The 17740-nt window shown below is 47.1% G+C and overlaps 1 protein-coding gene across 1 annotated transcript; it reads right to left on the bottom strand.

Moving 5' to 3' along the window:
- Window positions 1-1975: 1975 nt before the first annotated feature.
- On the bottom strand, window positions 1976-16935 carry UBE2S (ubiquitin conjugating enzyme E2S). The gene is made up of 4 exons (XM_015414413.1): window positions 16456-16935; window positions 11231-11378; window positions 7899-8089; window positions 1976-2391 (listed from the first exon to the last, which is right to left on the bottom strand). The coding sequence occupies exons 1-4, from the start codon at window positions 16456-16458 to the stop codon at window positions 2101-2103; spliced, it is 633 nt and encodes a 210-aa protein (XP_015269899.1). The 5' UTR covers window positions 16459-16935; the 3' UTR covers window positions 1976-2100.
- Window positions 16936-17740: the final 805 nt, after the last annotated feature.

Consider the following 17740-nt stretch of genomic DNA (forward strand, 5'->3'; position numbering starts at 1 on the left):
AGAGTGCTTACCCTTTTATGGATGTGGAGAGACTAGAGCCCTGGCTGTTTCACCCTGCTGCTGAACTCGCACGTCTGCTAAACTTGCCTGTTTATTCCCTTGATCCAGACACTTTGTCACTGGAGTGGGCCTGCTTGTAGAAACCCTAAATAAATAGCATGGGGCAAAAACTCCACCCCCCACTGGAGCCAATCACTGATTGGGAACTAACCAATAAAGGAGGATGAGCAAGTCAGCCTCTGGTTCATTAATAGGACTTGCTGAAAGGAAGCTGCTAAGACCTCCTCTCCTTCTCAGGCTGCCTTTTACTTCAAATACTAATTTACTTTCAAATGTTAATTAGCCCTTCTAGGCTTGGATTAAAGGGGACTGTAGCTGAATAGCCTCTGCAGTTACAGAGGTACATCACTGCTTGTTTTCTTGTAGGGGAAAAAGGCCCCCTTCTCTAAATAATGTGAGAATTAGCTTAAAATTTTAGTTTAAAATGGGACTCTGTTTTGTTTTCAAGCCCCAGCTGTATTTAAACCCTAGCTGCAGTCTGTTTTATTTGCTTTGCTTTCCTTTTTCTGTGACAAAAACCTGCCTAAGGTTTAGCCTTATCTGTGAACTCACTATCCCTAGTCTCTGGTATTAGTACTTTAATCTATAGGCATAGTAACGTTCCAAAGCTAAGCTTAAGATAGCCCTGTGACCTCAGTTTTAATCCTTATCCTTTGTTTCACCCTCTGTTTAACCCTTCCTGTTCTGCAGTAAAACTAGCCAAGAATCTCTTAAGCCTGTTTTGAACTAAGGTCCCGGTCACACGGGCCTTAAAATGCGAGGGGGGGGGGAGTGTGGCAGTTTGGCCTGGAGCAAAATAACACGCGGCTGCCCGATCACAGGTCCCGTGGGTAGGGGCGAGGTGGCGATCACACGACGATCCTGCAGCGCAGCAAAGAAGCGGCGCGATCTCACCAACGGCATGCATGATTCTGCAGAGCAACGGAACTTTCACTTTCATGAGCATGCGCTGTTGGGTGCTTGTGCGCATCCTGTGGAGACTTGGGGGAAAAAACCTGTTTGCGATAGGACATGGGCGGGCACCGGATGAGACGGACTACCACCGGAAACACGATCAGACGCCAGCCCTTGCCCCGCGGTTTCCGGAAACTAGTACCTCGGAGGTATTAGTTTTTAACTCTGCATCTTCAGCGGGAAGCCTCGGGTTCGCCATGGGAGCTCTACGCTTCCCAGATGTTGCGGTGTGATCGCGCCCAGAAAATCCGCCTATCATCCGTCTCAGTAGCGTGGCTAATGCTCCGTGTGACTGCAGCCTAAATTTAGCTACACCTGAGCAATCTGAGCAACTACAAAACTGAGAAATTACACAATGTTGGTACCTAGCTATTTGCTCTCCTTACTATTTTAACCCTTTTTACTTAGCCTATCTGGATACAATTTTATATGAAAACAGATACGTAAAATATGTATTTAAAAAAGCCACTTACCCTCACACATCTTTCCTGTTCATTCCCTCATTCCAGACGCTTTGTCACTGGAGCAGGGCCTGCTACCTCATAGAGCTTAATGATAATCCTCTTTTCACCCCACTTGGCACAGTCCATGATTTGATGGGCCTCTTCACTCAGACACAGTTCTTCCCCCCTCCCAACCCCACACACTATTAAAACCATCTTTTCAATCTTCATCCTGGCTCTGTCCTTTACAGATGGGGCACCATAGAGCATCACAGAGTTTGAAGGGGCCGTATGTGCCATCTAGTCCAAGCCTCTGCTCAACGTAGGATCAGCCTGAAGCATCCCTGACAAGCATGCTGAATGTGGGCCCTGCCCTAGATTTATACGAGGGCACCGCTGTACACGAAGAGTCACCCTTAGAAAAAAGGCATTTAATAGATTTTTTCTGCTTTTATAATTTAAATAACTTAAAGATGGAAAAGAAAAACCCGACAAGGGTGAGACAGAGTTGGACCGCAGCTTCAAAAGGCGGGCGGGAGAGGAAGAGAGAGGAGAAACGGAGGATGTACTGTGAAAGCCCAATGCCCACCACCCACCCTGTGTGCCAGACCCCCTCCCACCCGTCCCCACCCCCCTCAGTCCCCTAGAGCCGCCGGAGCGCTCGCTTCTTGTCGGTCTTCTTCTTGGAGGCCAGCTTCTTGTCCCTGTCACCCGCATGTTTCTTGGCCATGGGGCCCTCCCCGGAGGCGCTCGCCGAAGAGGAGCAAGGCTCGGCGGGGTCCTTGGCGCGAAGGCCGGCCGACGGCTGCGCATGGATCTCAGTCAGGAGGCGGGCCCGGGAAGCATACTCCTCATAGTTCTCTAGCAGGAGGCGCCCCGCTTCCTCGTTCAGGGCCGACTCCGGGTTTGGGTGGATGAGCAAACACTTGATGGTCTGCAGCCGGAACGAGAAGGAAAAAAAGAGAGTCAGACAGGCCCCCCGGGAGCAGAGAGCCATCAAAGGAGTCCTGGCCCCAAAGCCCTGGGAGGTGCAAACATGGAACCACAGCTAACCTGAGTCCAAAGGCTCAGTCAGCCACTGAATGGCCTTGGGCCAAACTAATCTACCTCACCGTGTTGCTGCGAGGATGAAATGGGTAGAGAAGAAAACTGCAGGTGTGGTTCGGAGCTCCTTGAGGGGAGAGCTGCATAAAAAAACCTATCAGATAATGTTTCTTGTCCTGGGCAGGGAGGGTGCTGCTCACCAGAACTCTGCTTTCCCAGTCAGAACCCCACTGCCTCTAGGAAGCCTAAGTGACCAGGCTTCTTTCTGATGGGCAAGCTTCCTACAGGGCGGAGAGATGCTGGAAAGGGGGCAGCCACAGGAGGGCTGAGGAGACGTCGGCCCCAAGAGCTGTCCTGCACACTGGAACTGGCTCTCCTCCAGCCCGGCTGAGCTAGGATTCGAACCCAAGCCAAAGCCAATCACCCACACACACACAGCAGCCTTGTCCCAAGTTCCAGCTGATTTATCCAAGTTCTACATGGACTAATGCCTCATTCCTTAAACAACTTGGGGGGAGGGGAGATCAGAGAAAGTGTGGGACAGACACACCATAAGGACAGTCAGGCAAAAGAGCCTACGAGACCTCTTCCTGGCAGCCAATGGCAACGTCAGGGATGCCAACTGCTTAGAGAGGTTTTTCAGTTAAATCACCTGCCTTTGAACCAATTATATTTAAAAACATTTGCATATCATCAGAATGTCGTTGGAGCCACCTGTGGCTGAGCTAATAAGAAACTGCAAAGGAGATACTAGGAATACTGTCTACACACAAACCCTGAACTGAATGAATGAATGAATATGTGGGACATCATCCCACTGAAAGGGAGTGGAAATTGAAAGACAGCCCGACTCTTGATCCAGGAGGAGGAAACTATCAGGACTCACACCCTCTGCCTCCAGCAGAGAAGCCTATCAGCTTTTAAATTCAATAAAACTTTGCTGGTCTTAAAGGTGCCACTGGACTCTAAATTTGTTTTACTGTACCAGAAAGATCTCAACAAAGAAGTAGCAAGCCATCAACTGATTAAAGCATGCTCTTATCAGTCAACTAAAAGCTTTAGCCTGTCATCCTTCCCATTAAAGTTCACATGCTCCTTCCAAATTCTTCTAGGAAGTTTTCTCCTGCAGCCAGCCTTCCCCCTCAAATTCCCTGTATGGCTCCAGATCACGTTAAGCTTCCATGTCATACCAAGGTCTGCCCAGACACCTCTTACCAGGGCCTGGGTGAGCTGGTCAAACTTTTACTCTTTCAGGTGTTTCTTTAAAAAAAGCTTTGGCAAAACAAAAGTGTGGTCTGTATTAACAGGAATGAGTTGCAGCTTAGGAATCTGTACCCCACTTGAACATTTCAGGTCCCAGGAACAGTCCCTGGCAGCTTTGGTTGAAAAGCGTGTCAGGCAGCCAGTGTTGGGGAAGACTTCCCATGATTCTGCAAAGCCGTTGCTACCACCATTCATTAGAAAACACTGAGCTAGACGGACCAATAGTGTCCTCAAAAATGAGTCAGTTTCCTACATTTTTGGAAGTTGTCAAGGCCTGGGCTAGAGGGATGGCAGGTATGACTGCTTTGGGGTGGGACATCGGAGAGGCAGCATATACCTTTTCTAAATAAATGCTTGTTCTGGTTGCTGTTTCCCAAAAAGACCACTGCACCACTAGAAAAGGACAACCAAACCATCAGGGGGTTCTTATAAGGAAAAGTTAAGGAGCTCACAGATGTATAATTTAGAGTAGAGACCCCCCCAGACTTTTTAGGAATGTGAGCACCACGTCTGAAATTCTGAAAGAGGGTGGTGGATACAACCACAAAATGGCTGCACCAAGAGGCAGAGGTCACCACGGGGGGGGGGGGGGGAGAGGCTCTTCACCATTTCAGACAGAAGCTCTGTTTAACGCACTGGCTTTTAAAATGAACATATTGCTTAACAGTATTTTCTTGCATACACTTTAAGTGAACATACACATTGAGCTGGCTAAGAAACCCTCATCTGGCATTATCTGTCTTCGTTTTGCAGCATCCAACACATTTATGCAAAAGGAAAAAGATGCTTCTTCTCCTGGTTATCCCTTTTGATAGGAACATAAATGGCGTTTGAAAAGTGAACAAAATTTGATGTTGTGATATTATCACCAACTCCCACCTGAATTATAAGAATACATTCAAATTGGTAAGATCTGATGACGGTCAGACCCCTGCAGCAATCAGTTCCCAACAGCTTTCATTCAAAGAAGTTTATTGAGACTTTTGATCGTTTGCAGACATCACGGACACTCTGTGTTAGAACTGGCTAAAAGCATGTGAAACAAGCAGTATACATAATTCAAGGAGACCCCCCCCTAATGGCCAAGGGCCAATGAGGGATTCGCCCGCCAAACTGGCAATAATTCCCTGGAGAAACACTACACTGGGCACTGAAGGTCAAGCAGAGATAGAATAACAGTGAAGACACAGGAGAAATGAAAGTTAAAATTCCGAAGCCATCTCACCCCCATGGCAGCAGGACTAGACAGAGGCCTAGCTGACAATGACTTCATCAGAAGTTCCAGTTAGGTGCATTAAGCATTTTAGCCATGCAGCCCTATCATGTTTAGTCTGATGCAAGTTCTTGACCCTGCTATTTGCAAAAGTAAGCCCCTCGTCGCCTGGATGACCCAAGCTGGCCCAATCACATCTCACCTGGATGACCTAAATTAGCACAATCTCATCAGATATCGGAAGCTAAGTAGGGTCAACCCTGGTTAGTGTGTGGATGGGAGACCTCCAAGGAAGACCAGGATCATGGTGATGTGGAGGCCGGCAATGGTCAACCATCTCTAAATGTCTCTTGCCTTGAAAACCCTCAGAAGGCGCCCTGCGTTGTTTGTGACTTGACAGCAATTCCCACCACCATCATTTGAATAGCTAAAGTACTTGACATAAAAGCTACCGTCAAAATTATATCGTAAGCATCAGAAACTCCAGACGTCCCATTTGGCCCTGTCCGCCCTCTAAAAACACTCAGCGGGCACCAAGGTGCCGATGGACACCACAGCAAAGAGACTTGCTTTAGAGAAAAGGAGACTTCAGCCAGGATGGGTTAGGGACGTCATAAGTCTGTAAAAGTTATGTACGAGATGGAGAATGTGGCTGGAACGAACGTTCTGCCTCTTTCCTAATACTAGAACTTGCAGGCATTCGAAGAAGCCAATGAGAAATAGATTCAGGACAGGCAAGGAATTTGGTCCCACAAACAGGGGCTTAAGTTATTAAAGAAGTCACTGCTTCATGATGTAAGGGATTAGACAAATGCATGGAGGAGAACTCCATCCACAGCTACAATTCAGAATGATTAGAAAATATTGGGGGGTGGGTGAGGGTGGCTCAGCTTCCATGCCTGGCCTGTAGGTTTTCCAGAAGAACCTGGATCACCACCATGTGAAAACAGAATGCAGGACTACATGGACCACTAGTCTGACCCGGTACACTCATTTTTGTTATTCCAGTGCTGGTTCTGTACGGGTTTTTATCATGTCTCTGCATTGTGCTCACTGGAATGCCTTTCAGAGAGCTGTCCAGAAAGATGATGGCATATGTGTTTTGAACAACAACAAGAACTTAGCAGTTATTAATCTAGTTGCAAAACCTGGGCCTTGCATTTGGAGAGTGCCGGATTTCTCACCTGCAGGTTTTGACACCCCTTTGATTTCTCCACACCTCAGTGTAAAGAACACACCCATTTATTCTCAACACAATCACATCCCTTTCTGGCTCTCTGATCAAGACACAGAGGATTGCACTGACTGTGTTGGCTGCAGTGTCAAGGGGTGACTGTCCCTTCCCTCTGGAGTTGCTCAACAAGCCGAAACCTGCCAACAAGCCAGACTGGTTGGGCAGTAAGCCAAGGGACAGGCTGAGTTTGCTTGTGAAAAGCTTGGCAGTGATCAAACTAACCCCTTTGTGCCACGAGTTACAGCCAAAGCACCTGGTGATGGAAGACAGCCACATGTAACAGACACCCTAACATGGAAAGGAAAGGGAGGGCAGCCCAAGGAAAGGACAGAATAAGCTCAACTAGGCTAATATTTCCCATCAAGACACAATGGGAGGGTACACTGTGCACCAGGGGATGGAACGGTCATGTTTTTAGGACATAGTTCTGTGGTAAGACAAGTGTCCTTTGTGCATGCCAAAGGTCCCAAACTCTGTATGGGATCAAGAAGATAAAGACGCAAGACTGGGAAAGAGCTAGCCCGACCTCCTGGCAAGCTGCCAATCTGGATACTGGGCAAGATGGGCCAATGGATTGTCTCGGGACAAGACAAGTGTCACATGTTCAAGGTAAAGGTAGGAAGGGAAAGGAGCACACACACACACACACCACCCCCTCCTTAAAAAGGAGATCCCACTCCTGGATTCATGTGGTTAACACATAAAGCTGCCTTATACGGAATCCGGCCCTTGGTCTGTCAAGGTCAGTCTTGTCTGCTGACTGGCAGTAGCTCTCCAGGGCCTCCAGCAGAAGTCTACCTGATCCAGTGGCAGGGACTGAACCCGGGACCTTCCATATGCATGCAGAGCAGATGCTCTACCCCTGAGGTTCAGCCCCATCTCTTTTAGATACAAAGCCTCAGCCACAAATTTACTGGGTGCCTACAGGCCAACTGTAAACAAGGAACAGTGGAATGGGCCTTTAATTGGCTTCTGAACTGCCACTGGTTCAGGATATAGTTGCAAGATTACCAACAGGGACAGGTCCACAGGAGTGGTTCTCAAAGAACTGGGCTGCCTACCAACCTGTTTCTGCTTCCTTCCAGACAAACCCTCCCCAAAAGTTACATCTTGTGCACCCCTCTACGGGCCTTAAAGTCACATCTCATTTGGGGAACTCCCCCTGTTTTTTATCTGGTGACTACTGGCAGTTAGACCAGCATGGTATCGTGGTTACAGCTGGGAAACCTGGGTTCAAATTCACACTTGAATGAAGCTCAGTCCCACACTCCCAGCCTAGCCTAACTCACAGGTAAAATGGAGGGGGGAAAATCATGTACAGTGCCCAGCACCACTTAGGGGAAATATAGAACAAAAATGCTCTGGACCGGTGAGCAAGAATCTCGTTTGTCCTTGCAAAGAAGGGGACTTTAGGTATTGTGATACATTAGGCCATGTTTTTATATTGATAACTCGCCATTTCTATCACGATCACAGTTTTGTTGTGGATATTTTCATATTCCATCAGCTGCCTCAAGCACTCCATTGAGAGGGAGCCTAGAAATAGTTTTCAAAACGCTTAAAACATCTTCCTACCAGCTAGGTGCAGGGCTTCAGGATCTAGGCCAGTAGCTGCCCATGCACCACAACCCAAACCGGCCTCCAAACACTTCATCCTGTGGTGCCACTGACTGAAACAGCCACTCACCAGCAGGACATGCCGGATGCCCAGTTCTGCTTTCCAGTCTTTCTTGAGGACGTTCACGCAGATCTCGCCGTTGGCACCCACATTGGGGTGGAAGATTTTGGTCAGGAAGTAGCCTTTTGGTGGGCTGGCTGGGAAGTCCTTGCCAAGGATCAGCTTCATGCGGAAGAGGCCTCCAGAGTATGGCGTCCCCTCTGCAGCACGAATGGTAGGAGAAAGAATGGGTCTCAGCACAGTTTCAATCTGGATTTCCTACTCCCTGCACCCCACAAAGACAGGAAAAGGGGTTGAACCACTGGCCAAAAGTCCCAACATCCAACCAACATGGGCATGCGCTTCAATTTTTGCTTAACCCCGAAATCACGTGGCTTGGGGGTCAAACATACTCAGGAGACCAGTTTCTCCTTTATGACCACAACTTGAGTGACCTAATATCCAAAATAAAAAATGTCCTGCCTGGTATAAAGTATTAGGTACGCATGTATTGGCTACCATCGTCCAGTTCCCTACTGGAAGTCCCGCCTTGGCCAGCTCCTAAATGAGTTTTCACTGGCTCCATTCTTACTTTTATGTTTATTTCCAGATGACTACAAACGTTTTCAGCAGAGGTAACAGCTGAAATTCTTAGCATACCAAATTCTACACTTTTTATCACTTGGTGCTTCAATAGAGCTACATATACTGTTATGCCAAAATATTAATCAGGTACTTGGAATTCATTTCATTTGAAAAATCAAGCCCCTCTCTAGCCCTTTCTTTACTGGCATAAGCTTTTCTCCATATAACTCTGCAAGGAAAGGGGCTAGAGACTATTTTTAAAGTAAAGGCCAGGAATTCAGAGGACCTGACCAGTGTTCCCTCTAAGCTGAGTTAGTGTGAGCTAGCCCACAGATTTTTAGCCTTTAGCTCACACATTTGTCTTAGCTCAGAAAGGATGGCTCCAAAGCAAACTAATTTATACAGTAGCCCAATCGCTCGCTCACAACTTTAATGCCAGTAGCTCACAAAGTAGAATTTGTGCTCACAAGACTCCACAGCTTTAGAGGGAGCATTGGACCTGACACATATTTTAGCATAACAATATATTGATATACTATTAAATTGCTGATTGGAACAAAAAAAGAAAAAGCCTCTGCAGTACAGAGAAGAAACTGCTGCTGTATGGGAGGGATGACAAAAATGCAAACTTCCAGCTACACAGTAGCCACCTAGGCTTTGCCCTGATCTTTCCCAAACAACAGCACTAATGGCTTAGAGCACATGAAACAGTACTTGTCCTCTGGCATTCAATATGGATGTCACATCTGCACTAAGTCTATACCTGGACCACCAACAGCTAGAGTTGATCTTGAAATCTTATGCACTTGGATTTAGTCATCCCACTGGGCTTTCCCCCTTTCATACTACTCGTTGTGTCAGGGGCGCACAAAGCACCGGAAGAGGCCAAGTTCAATCTTCAGCATCTCCAGCTCAAAGATCTCGGAGTCTACCCAAAGCACTGGAGAGCTGCTGCCAATCAGAACAGACAAAACTGATCCTGATGGACCAATGGCCTGACTTGACAGAAGGTGGCTTCATGTGGTCATGATGTCTGGATCCCAATCATGGGACCTCTGATGAGCAATCAAATGAACTTGGCAATATATTACTCCTCCCCATACACTGAGCCCTCTCTGAGTCTACCGTAACTGAAACTGACAAGGCCTCCCTTAGCTGCTAAACAAGCTTCTGTCAACTCGATTTTCGGTGTGCTAGAAGAGCATTTTATGCATTTTTTGCATGTGTGTGCTGCTCTGAGATTAGAAAAGGTAACTAGAACTGTCAGTGGCAGGACTCCACCTTCAGAAAGACACAGAACTAAAGATCTCCCTCCCCCCCAAAAATAAAAAACTCCCGACTATGACGAGCAAGTGCATGGGGAGGAGAAAAAGGCTATCCCCTGCCCCCTTGCACAGAACCTCTGGACTAGAAGGGAAAGACTCAAGAGTTTCAGTGGAACACCTTCAGAATAAATCCTTCAGAGCAGAAGAGAACTGCCTTTTTAATATTTAAATATTTTTAGTAATGCAGCTATCCTTAACAGCTAAGACTTAAGGTGCCAGACTGGTTCTGGAACATTAGTTTCCCTATAAGCCCACTCTGTACAGTCTGTCCTCGCCCCAAGGCCACTGACAAACACCTTTTTGCAGCTCATAAAATGAAAGTCTCTGGTTTGCCCTGCAAGAGGAGGAGGAGCTGTGATTCTAGGAACTGTCTCCCCATCCCTGGCATAGATTAAGGGGTCATACTCCCCCAGAGGACACAGGAGTCCTGATCGCAAACTACAGATCTACACCACAACTGCATTTGGAATACTGCATACAATTCTGGCCACGGACTCAAAGGCAGGATAATACAAAGCATGAAAACTGCATTAATAGGCAACAAAGATTACTAAGGGGTTGGAACACGTAGGGGAAACACTAAAACATGAGGGACCTTTTCATTTAAGAGTGTAGTGTAATGGCTAGAATGTCAGATTAGGCTCGGGGAGACCCAGCTTGCTCTCGCATAGAACTCACTGGGTGACCTCTGGCAAGTCATTCTCTCAACCTGACCCACCTCTCAGGGCTGTTGTGGGAGAAAATGGGAGGAAGCCACGGATACCACATTAAATTCCTTGGAGAAAGGGTAGGATAAAAACATGCTGGACGGATAGCTAACAACTAAGGGAAAGGCATGACCAAGATTCATGAAGCCAAACATGGCACAAAAAAGGGGACAGAATGTTTTGTTCTTCCCTGTCCCACCACAGTACAATTAAACTGGAAGGCAATGGATTTGAAACCAACGTGAGGAAACACTACTCCTTCAAGTGCCTAGTTTACGGAACTAACTGCCTCCAGATGTTTGACGACAACTGTTTTAGACAGTTTCAAAAGGGGATTCAACTAAGTAACAGATTATTAGCTATAATAGGTAAACAGAACCTCCATGTTCAGAGGCAGTATATCTGAATGTAATCTGCTTAAGACAAAAAAACTGTTGCCTTCCAATCCTGCTGGTTTGCTGGCTCCCTAGAAATGTTTAACTACTGCAGGGGTTATGCTAAATGAGATGGACCTGTGGGCGTGGCCCAGTTCTGAGGCCCCCCCCCCTCTGTTATGGTCTCTGTGGAAGACACACACATAAAAACACCCCCTCCGTCCCTCCGGACAAAGCTCTCTTCTATTCATGTAGACTGGTCCTCCAGGTCCGGTTTTCACACTGAGCCACAAGGGGGAGCTCCCCCCCACAAGCTAGAGTAGCCCCTTGCAGGCAGAATCCCCTCTGGTTCCGGCAGCGTCCCTTCTTACCTGGTCCCTCAATGGTGACCTGCACATCTGTAATATCTTCCTCATTGGGGAACACCTTGATGCCCTCGGGCGGGTCTGATGTCAGGGTCGAGACTTCTTTGTACACAAGCCGGATCACGTGGGGTGGCAGATTTTCCACATTGGAATTCTGAAGAAAGAGAGATTAAAGAATGGAACATTACAAAAAGCTCCTCAGAAAGCAGGCAGGGCAGAGCTCAGCTGACCCCTGCGCAAATGACATCAGCAGAGTGCCCAACACTTTCAAGCAGGGCCAACAGAGGTTTACTTTGGGGGTTTCCTTTTGATCTTCTCTCTGTAATTTAATAAGGAATCATTAGAACTGTGACCAGCACTGGTGTCAGAACTAGGGCTGTCAATAACCTGGAGAAAATGTCCTATCCCTTTGACAGAGGCTGAATGTATAGAAATTAATAAGCGATTTTTTCGTACATGTGGCATGGAGACACATATCAACCTGCTTAATAATATCCCATTAAGGGGGATAGACATTTTTTTCCCCTCCAGGTTGTTGCCAACCATAGTCGGAACTGGCAAGAGTGTTCGGCAACAGGCAGGAGGGAGGACCCTTTCCAAGCATGGTCAGTGTCCATCTACATACATACAGAGCCCCAAACTATTTTCCTTTCAGACTTTCTCAGAGGTGACAAAAGAACAGAATGGTGCACAAAATGTGTTAACCATTGGCATGTCCTGGAACAGACCTAACGGTGCAGTGACATCCCGAGGTTAGAACATCACTTCCCAGTTTGGGCCAGGAAAGTTAGTCCCCTTGTTAAAAAGGTACTAACTTCTCAAAGATTTCACACAAAACACTGCCCCCTGCAAGTTCTCTGTTTGGAAACAAAATGGAACACTTACAGGTTCCCAACCCTGCCCATCTAACCCCACCAGTAAATTTACACGCAGGCATGTGCTGGCAGTGGGCTGTTTCATGTAGTACAGAAGTAGACATCGCTTTCCAAATGGCACACAATTCAACTGTGCTTTTCCCCTTCAGCCGGCACCCAGAAGTCAAAAACAGAACAGGAAAAGAATAAATGTGTGCCGTCAAGTCACAACGACTCACGGTGACCCCAGGACCAGGCGTTCTCAAGGCAAGAGGCAGGCAGAGGTGCCCTGCCATTGCGATCCTCTGCACAAGCAGCCCCAGTCCTCCTGGGTGGGCCCCCATTCAAGTGCTCACCGTAGCTGACCTGCTTAGCTTCCAAGCTCTGATGAGATCCAGTTAGGCTTGGCTATCAGTGCAGGAAAACCTTATTTCAATGGTAACGTCCTCCTCTTTGACAACTGTTTGAGTGGTCTCCTCACTCGAGCTCACTTGCTTGTCCCCCCCCCCCAGTTTTAAAGGCACAGAGAGGCACTTACAACCCATGATACACCCCATGAGAGCTTTCAGTACAAAGTATGAATATTATTTATTAGTATGTTGCAAAAGCTGCCAAACCCAGGGTGGCTGTTTGGGTGCCAGTCTTGCAATACAGCATTCAAACATGGTCGTTCAAAGCCAGTTTTGGGAACATCGTGCTATAATATCTTGGGTGAGAAAACCCATCAGATTTCTCACAAAGCCAGGCATCATCTTCTAAAAGAACAGACACCTAAGGTAGAGAAATATGTAATACGCAGCTCACTGATTCCTCTCTGGGGCTATCCAGATGTTGTCCTATTTCACCCTCACACATTTTACACAGGGAGTGGCCTTTTACCAGTTGAACTGCTGCCTGAACAAGTCTCTTCCAGAGCTGCAATGACCGCCCACCCCACTTAAAAGAAGAGAAATCAGGAGGAGGTGCAGGATTGTAACCCCCCTGCCTCCTCCCACTGTCTAACCACCCACATCAATGGCTGAAAACAGAAGATTCTACACTTACTTGAACACACTTCCCCCAAACCCTGCAAGATGAAACATTCCTAAAAAAACAGAAAAGTCAGCCTCACAGTATGAGGGAAGATCCCACATTCCAGCATACCCAGGAATGCACCATGAGATAAACAAAGGAGGGGAGCGAGCCTGCCTGAAGGCCGTTCCCACTCTCCCCTAAGGGAACAGAGGACTCATACACCCCCCCTCCTATTTATCATTCCTTGGACAACTGACAGTACCCACCTGCATCCTTAAGAAGGAAAAAACTGACCCACGTGGCTAACCAATGTTGGCACACAAGCCAAACCATCTTCCAGTGAAGGAAACCCCTTGCGCTTTGGGAGGCCCAAGTCGAAAAATCCCGGGCAGCTCTTCAACTTTTCACATATTTGCGGGTGCATATTTTCACCACTTTGCTTTCATTTCACTGAAGGGCAAAGCTTAATTTTAAAAACCCTGAACAGCCATTTCCAGCCTCCTCCAGCTTTAGAACAAAAATAGGGGGAACGGATGGCCTTTTGCAAGTTGCCCACTCCCTACTGAAAAGCAGCAATCAGGTCTACAGCCTTTTCTTATCACATCTCTCTTCTACTCCAGTTGCATTAAGAGCTCTGCTTCCGTAAGACCCACGGCAATGAGGTTTAAGGCAACTTAGTCCGATTTTCTTTCACTACCCACTTAGCCACACAGCATAATTCAGTGAGGCAGATCAACAGTCATGGGGAAAAGAACACAGATTCTCCTTCCTGTTTAGAGGTTCCTCACCTAGTCACCTAAAGGCAATTCTTATTCACCACAGGTGACCAGGCACAGAGGACTGCCTTAAGAGTACTCCCAATTTGTCCCTAATGAAGATTTCATATACAGAACACTGCAAACATCCCGGGATCTTCTGCAGCAACCATTAAAGGATGCTGCGTTCGAAAACATTTCAGGCCAAAAAGGAATGCACAGGGTGCCCATATTGCTTGTTTTCTTGGGATCTTCAACCACCAGTGCAAACCAGATTCCACCACAGAGTACCTCCCATAAGCCTAAAAAAACTCTGACCCCACCAACAGTACACAACTGCTTCTAATAGGAGTTCCAATAGTAAAGCATTATTATAGACACAGAACAGCAACAATATATCAACTTGGCCTCTGACCAGTGGATGCTGGTCCATTCTAGCACCTGTTTGGAGGAAAGAGGTGTCCTGGGAAACACCCAAGGGCCAACTGACCAAAAAAACCCACAAACCAATGGCAAGGATGAAAAAAGCACACAGGACCCAGCAGACACACATATGGCTTCTTCTTTGGAAACATTACTTCCCCCCTCCCTGTTCGTTCCCAAACAAAGAGCGAAGAAGCACCTAGTGGATTCTGAATTATCGTGGAAGCACGTTTTTCACACACGTACTGCTGCCTGCCTGAAAAGACCTTCTGCTGCAATGAGCCCCTGCCCTCCCACCCGCTGGCAAAAGATACATCCCATGAGAAGCGTTTACAATTAAACACATCAGGAAACACGCAGCAAAGGTCGAAGTGGGTGCAGGCCTCAGGAGAGAGAGAGGAAGGTTTTAAAAGGCTCTGGCAAAGGTGTGCCGTTCAGAAGCACAGGAACCTAAAGTAGATTCAAGTCAGGATATAAGCCCCCCTCTCCCAATAAAAGGCTTACTGGAGTCATACACCTTAAAACAGTCTTGTTTTAAAATGGGAAGCCCTTGCTGCACACCAAGACCTAAAGACATGAAAGGCCTTGATATTAAAAAAAAAAAACCCCTTCAAGACTGATTGCCGAAATAGTTTACCAGAGCAGAGTAGGTTTTGCATTGAGGAAGGGGGGGGGGACACTTTTTGCTAAGAAAAACGTAAAGTATAAAGTTGTCCAGACACTAAAATAACTGCCTCAAACACCTCTTAACAAGAAATCCCTAACAGAAATCTACCCTCCTGTCCAAACTGAAGATAGTTTTCTTTAGGACTACATTTAACTAATGTCATTTTTATTTACTGGCAGTCCAAATGGGAGCTCTCTAAATTGTGACTTCTGATATGTTTCCATAATTATTGCCTTACATATACTGTTCTATTGCATTGTTATAATCATTTTATTCATATTGAAAACCACCTTGAGTGCAGCAAGAGAGAAAGACAGCTAATAAATATTTAAAACAAATATATAGGACTTGAGAAACTATACAGCAGAATAGTTCAGTAGCATTTAATAAAGCAATGGCATGTTGTTGAAGGAGGTGAAGAAAAGGACAGAAAGGCCTAAAGAAAATGTCTTGTACTAGGAAATCCAATAGAAGGTGGTGGGGAGGGGAAGACATGCACAAAGCAGCTAACTGGCAGAAAGGGAGGAAGTTCAACTTTTATAACTCAACCAATGTGATCCCACTAAGGAATCGAACTAAGAACTAAGATAAGCTAAGCTGGCCACTACTAGAAGCAAAGACTTACTGCCGTGTTCACACCATGAAATCTAGAATCTCCAAATTACAAGAGTTTTAACCCAAAAAGTCTATATTGTTGATATGCTGCATAACTAGGGATGAAAGGGCAACAAGGAATGATAGGATATTAAATATAATAGGGATAATGTGTGATGGGGGAGACGCCAAAGTTCTTCCACGCATACAATACTTTGTCGCCACTCCCTTTCATCCTTATTAAGGCCCAAATGAGGCTTGAAGTGCCTGTGTTCTTTAATGCTCAGAGACAGGAGCTTCCCTTCAAAACGGTAGTACTTTTCATTCCCTTTCCCACAGACTCAGGCCTACTTAGGCTGACTCTTCAGTTTTAAAGGGGCTTTTTAAGGTACTTATTTGGCACAAGAAAGTTCAAGTTCCTTTCCTCCTGTGAAGGAATTTCCACAGGGACTGCAGCGATTCTCCTAAGAGAAATGGAGTGTCTCCTCCGCTTACCCTTCTGCATACCTGGAACTTAAGCACAGTCCAACCCTAGAACCTTACCTTGAATGCAGATTTCACCCCCATGACCCCATGGAAAACCTCAATCATCTTTTGCAATCCAGCAACTAAAGCCTAACACTAGGATCATATCACAGTTTAGCAGACCCCAGTGCCAGTTCCCACCCACCCCCATTGCATGAGGGATCCCTCCCTAATAAGAGTTCGCTCCCTTTCTTCCAGTTGCATTTGAAATACACGTGCTGCACACACAAAGATGAAAGACCCCTAAATCTTTGTACCGAGGCACACGGGACTCTAGGCTACTCCTCTCCGTAGAAGGTTAGGAGCCACGATATCACAACCCCCAAAATTCTGAGGTGGGTGCCACGGGGAAAAGAGAACATTCAAACAGGTGGGCACCCAGAACCAAAAGCCACTCACCATTGTGCTGGGTCTGCACGAAGGGCTGTAGAGTACCGCCGTCTAAGCCTGATCTTTAGAGGGATCACATATGCGCCTCACTCTACAGTTGATCACTTCTGATCAAATACCTTACTTAACCTCCCCCCCCAACACCTCGCCCCCTAGTACTGTGGTCAGAAAGCCCCAATCCCAATTTGGAAGGCGCCCAAACCCGTCGTTTAAGAAGTTCTTCCTTTTCCCGTGTATTTATGGGGGACAACCGGAGACCCCGCTTCCGCCTCCCCCCTCCAGATTGTTGTCCGCTCTTCTGTCACCCTCAATTTAATGAGGGTGGCCGGTGCCCAGCAAAGGCTTTTATAAACCTCGGCCACGGCCGGCCACACCCCTTTCGAACCCAGGCCGCCCAATCAGGCCGGTTAGAACGGAGGGGGTCCGTTCCTCCCCCCTCCCTTCTCGGGTCTTCTCCTCACGGAGAGCCGTTGACAACCAATGTCCGCGACGGCCGACAGCCAATGGGGAGAGTCGTAGTGGATGGGCGGTTCCATCGAGCCTGATTGGAAGGATTTGAATATGAACGTTTGGGAGAACGGCGTTTTAAAGGGAAGGAGGTTTGTTTACCGCTAACGGCTGCGGGAAGGAACTGGGCGGGGCGAGTTTCAAAAAATTGGATTGACGTGATGGTTTGCCAATAGGAGTGACTACGATGGAGAGACGCTGATTGAGGGAAAGGAAAATTGACGCAGGCTAATAGCCAATTGGCCGCGGTAAAAGGGGCTGAAGGGGAAAACCTACTTTCTCTGTTTTTCCTTGTTCAAACAAAGCGGGCCTGTCGCTAATTGGATAGATGAGGAAAGTAGACCCACCCAACTGATGGATGAGGCGGCTAATTAGAGTTGAGAGAATTTAGATTAATCTACTGATGTATATTAATATGCTGTAGAAAAGAGCAAGAGTCCAGTAGCACTTTACAGTGAGCAGTGACCCCAGAAAGCTGAAAGTATCTGAAGAAGTGAGCTAGGGTTGCCAGGTCTGGGTTGGAAAATACCTGGAGACTTTGGGGGTGGAGCCAGGAGAGGGTGGGGTTTGGGGAGGGGAGGGGCCTCAGCTGCGTACAATGCCACAGAGTCCACCCTTCAAAGCAGCCATTTTCTCCAAGGGAGCTGATCTCTGTCAGCTGGAGATCAGTTGTAAAAGCGGAAGATCTCCAGGCCCCACCTGGAGGCTGGCAAGCCTAAAGTGAGCAGTGAGTTGCCAAAGCTCATACCCTGCCACATATTTTGTTAGTCTAAGGTGGAGCTGCGGT

This window comes from Gekko japonicus, unplaced genomic scaffold (genome assembly GCF_001447785.1).
Source record: "Gekko japonicus isolate JY-2015 unplaced genomic scaffold, Gekko_japonicus_V1.1 scaffold243, whole genome shotgun sequence".
Lineage (NCBI taxonomy): Eukaryota > Metazoa > Chordata > Lepidosauria > Squamata > Gekkonidae > Gekko > Gekko japonicus.

Excerpts from the sequence above, each read along its gene's own strand:
- UBE2S (XM_015414413.1), bottom strand. Across the intron at positions 8,090-11,230 it reads GGTCACCATTGAGGGACCAG|AGGGGACGCCATACTCTGGA; the intron begins GTAAGAAGGGAC and ends TTCGTGCTGCAG. Across the intron at positions 2,392-7,898 it reads GCATCCGGCATGTCCTGCTG|ACCATCAAGTGTTTGCTCAT; the intron begins GTGAGTGGCTGT and ends TTCCGGCTGCAG.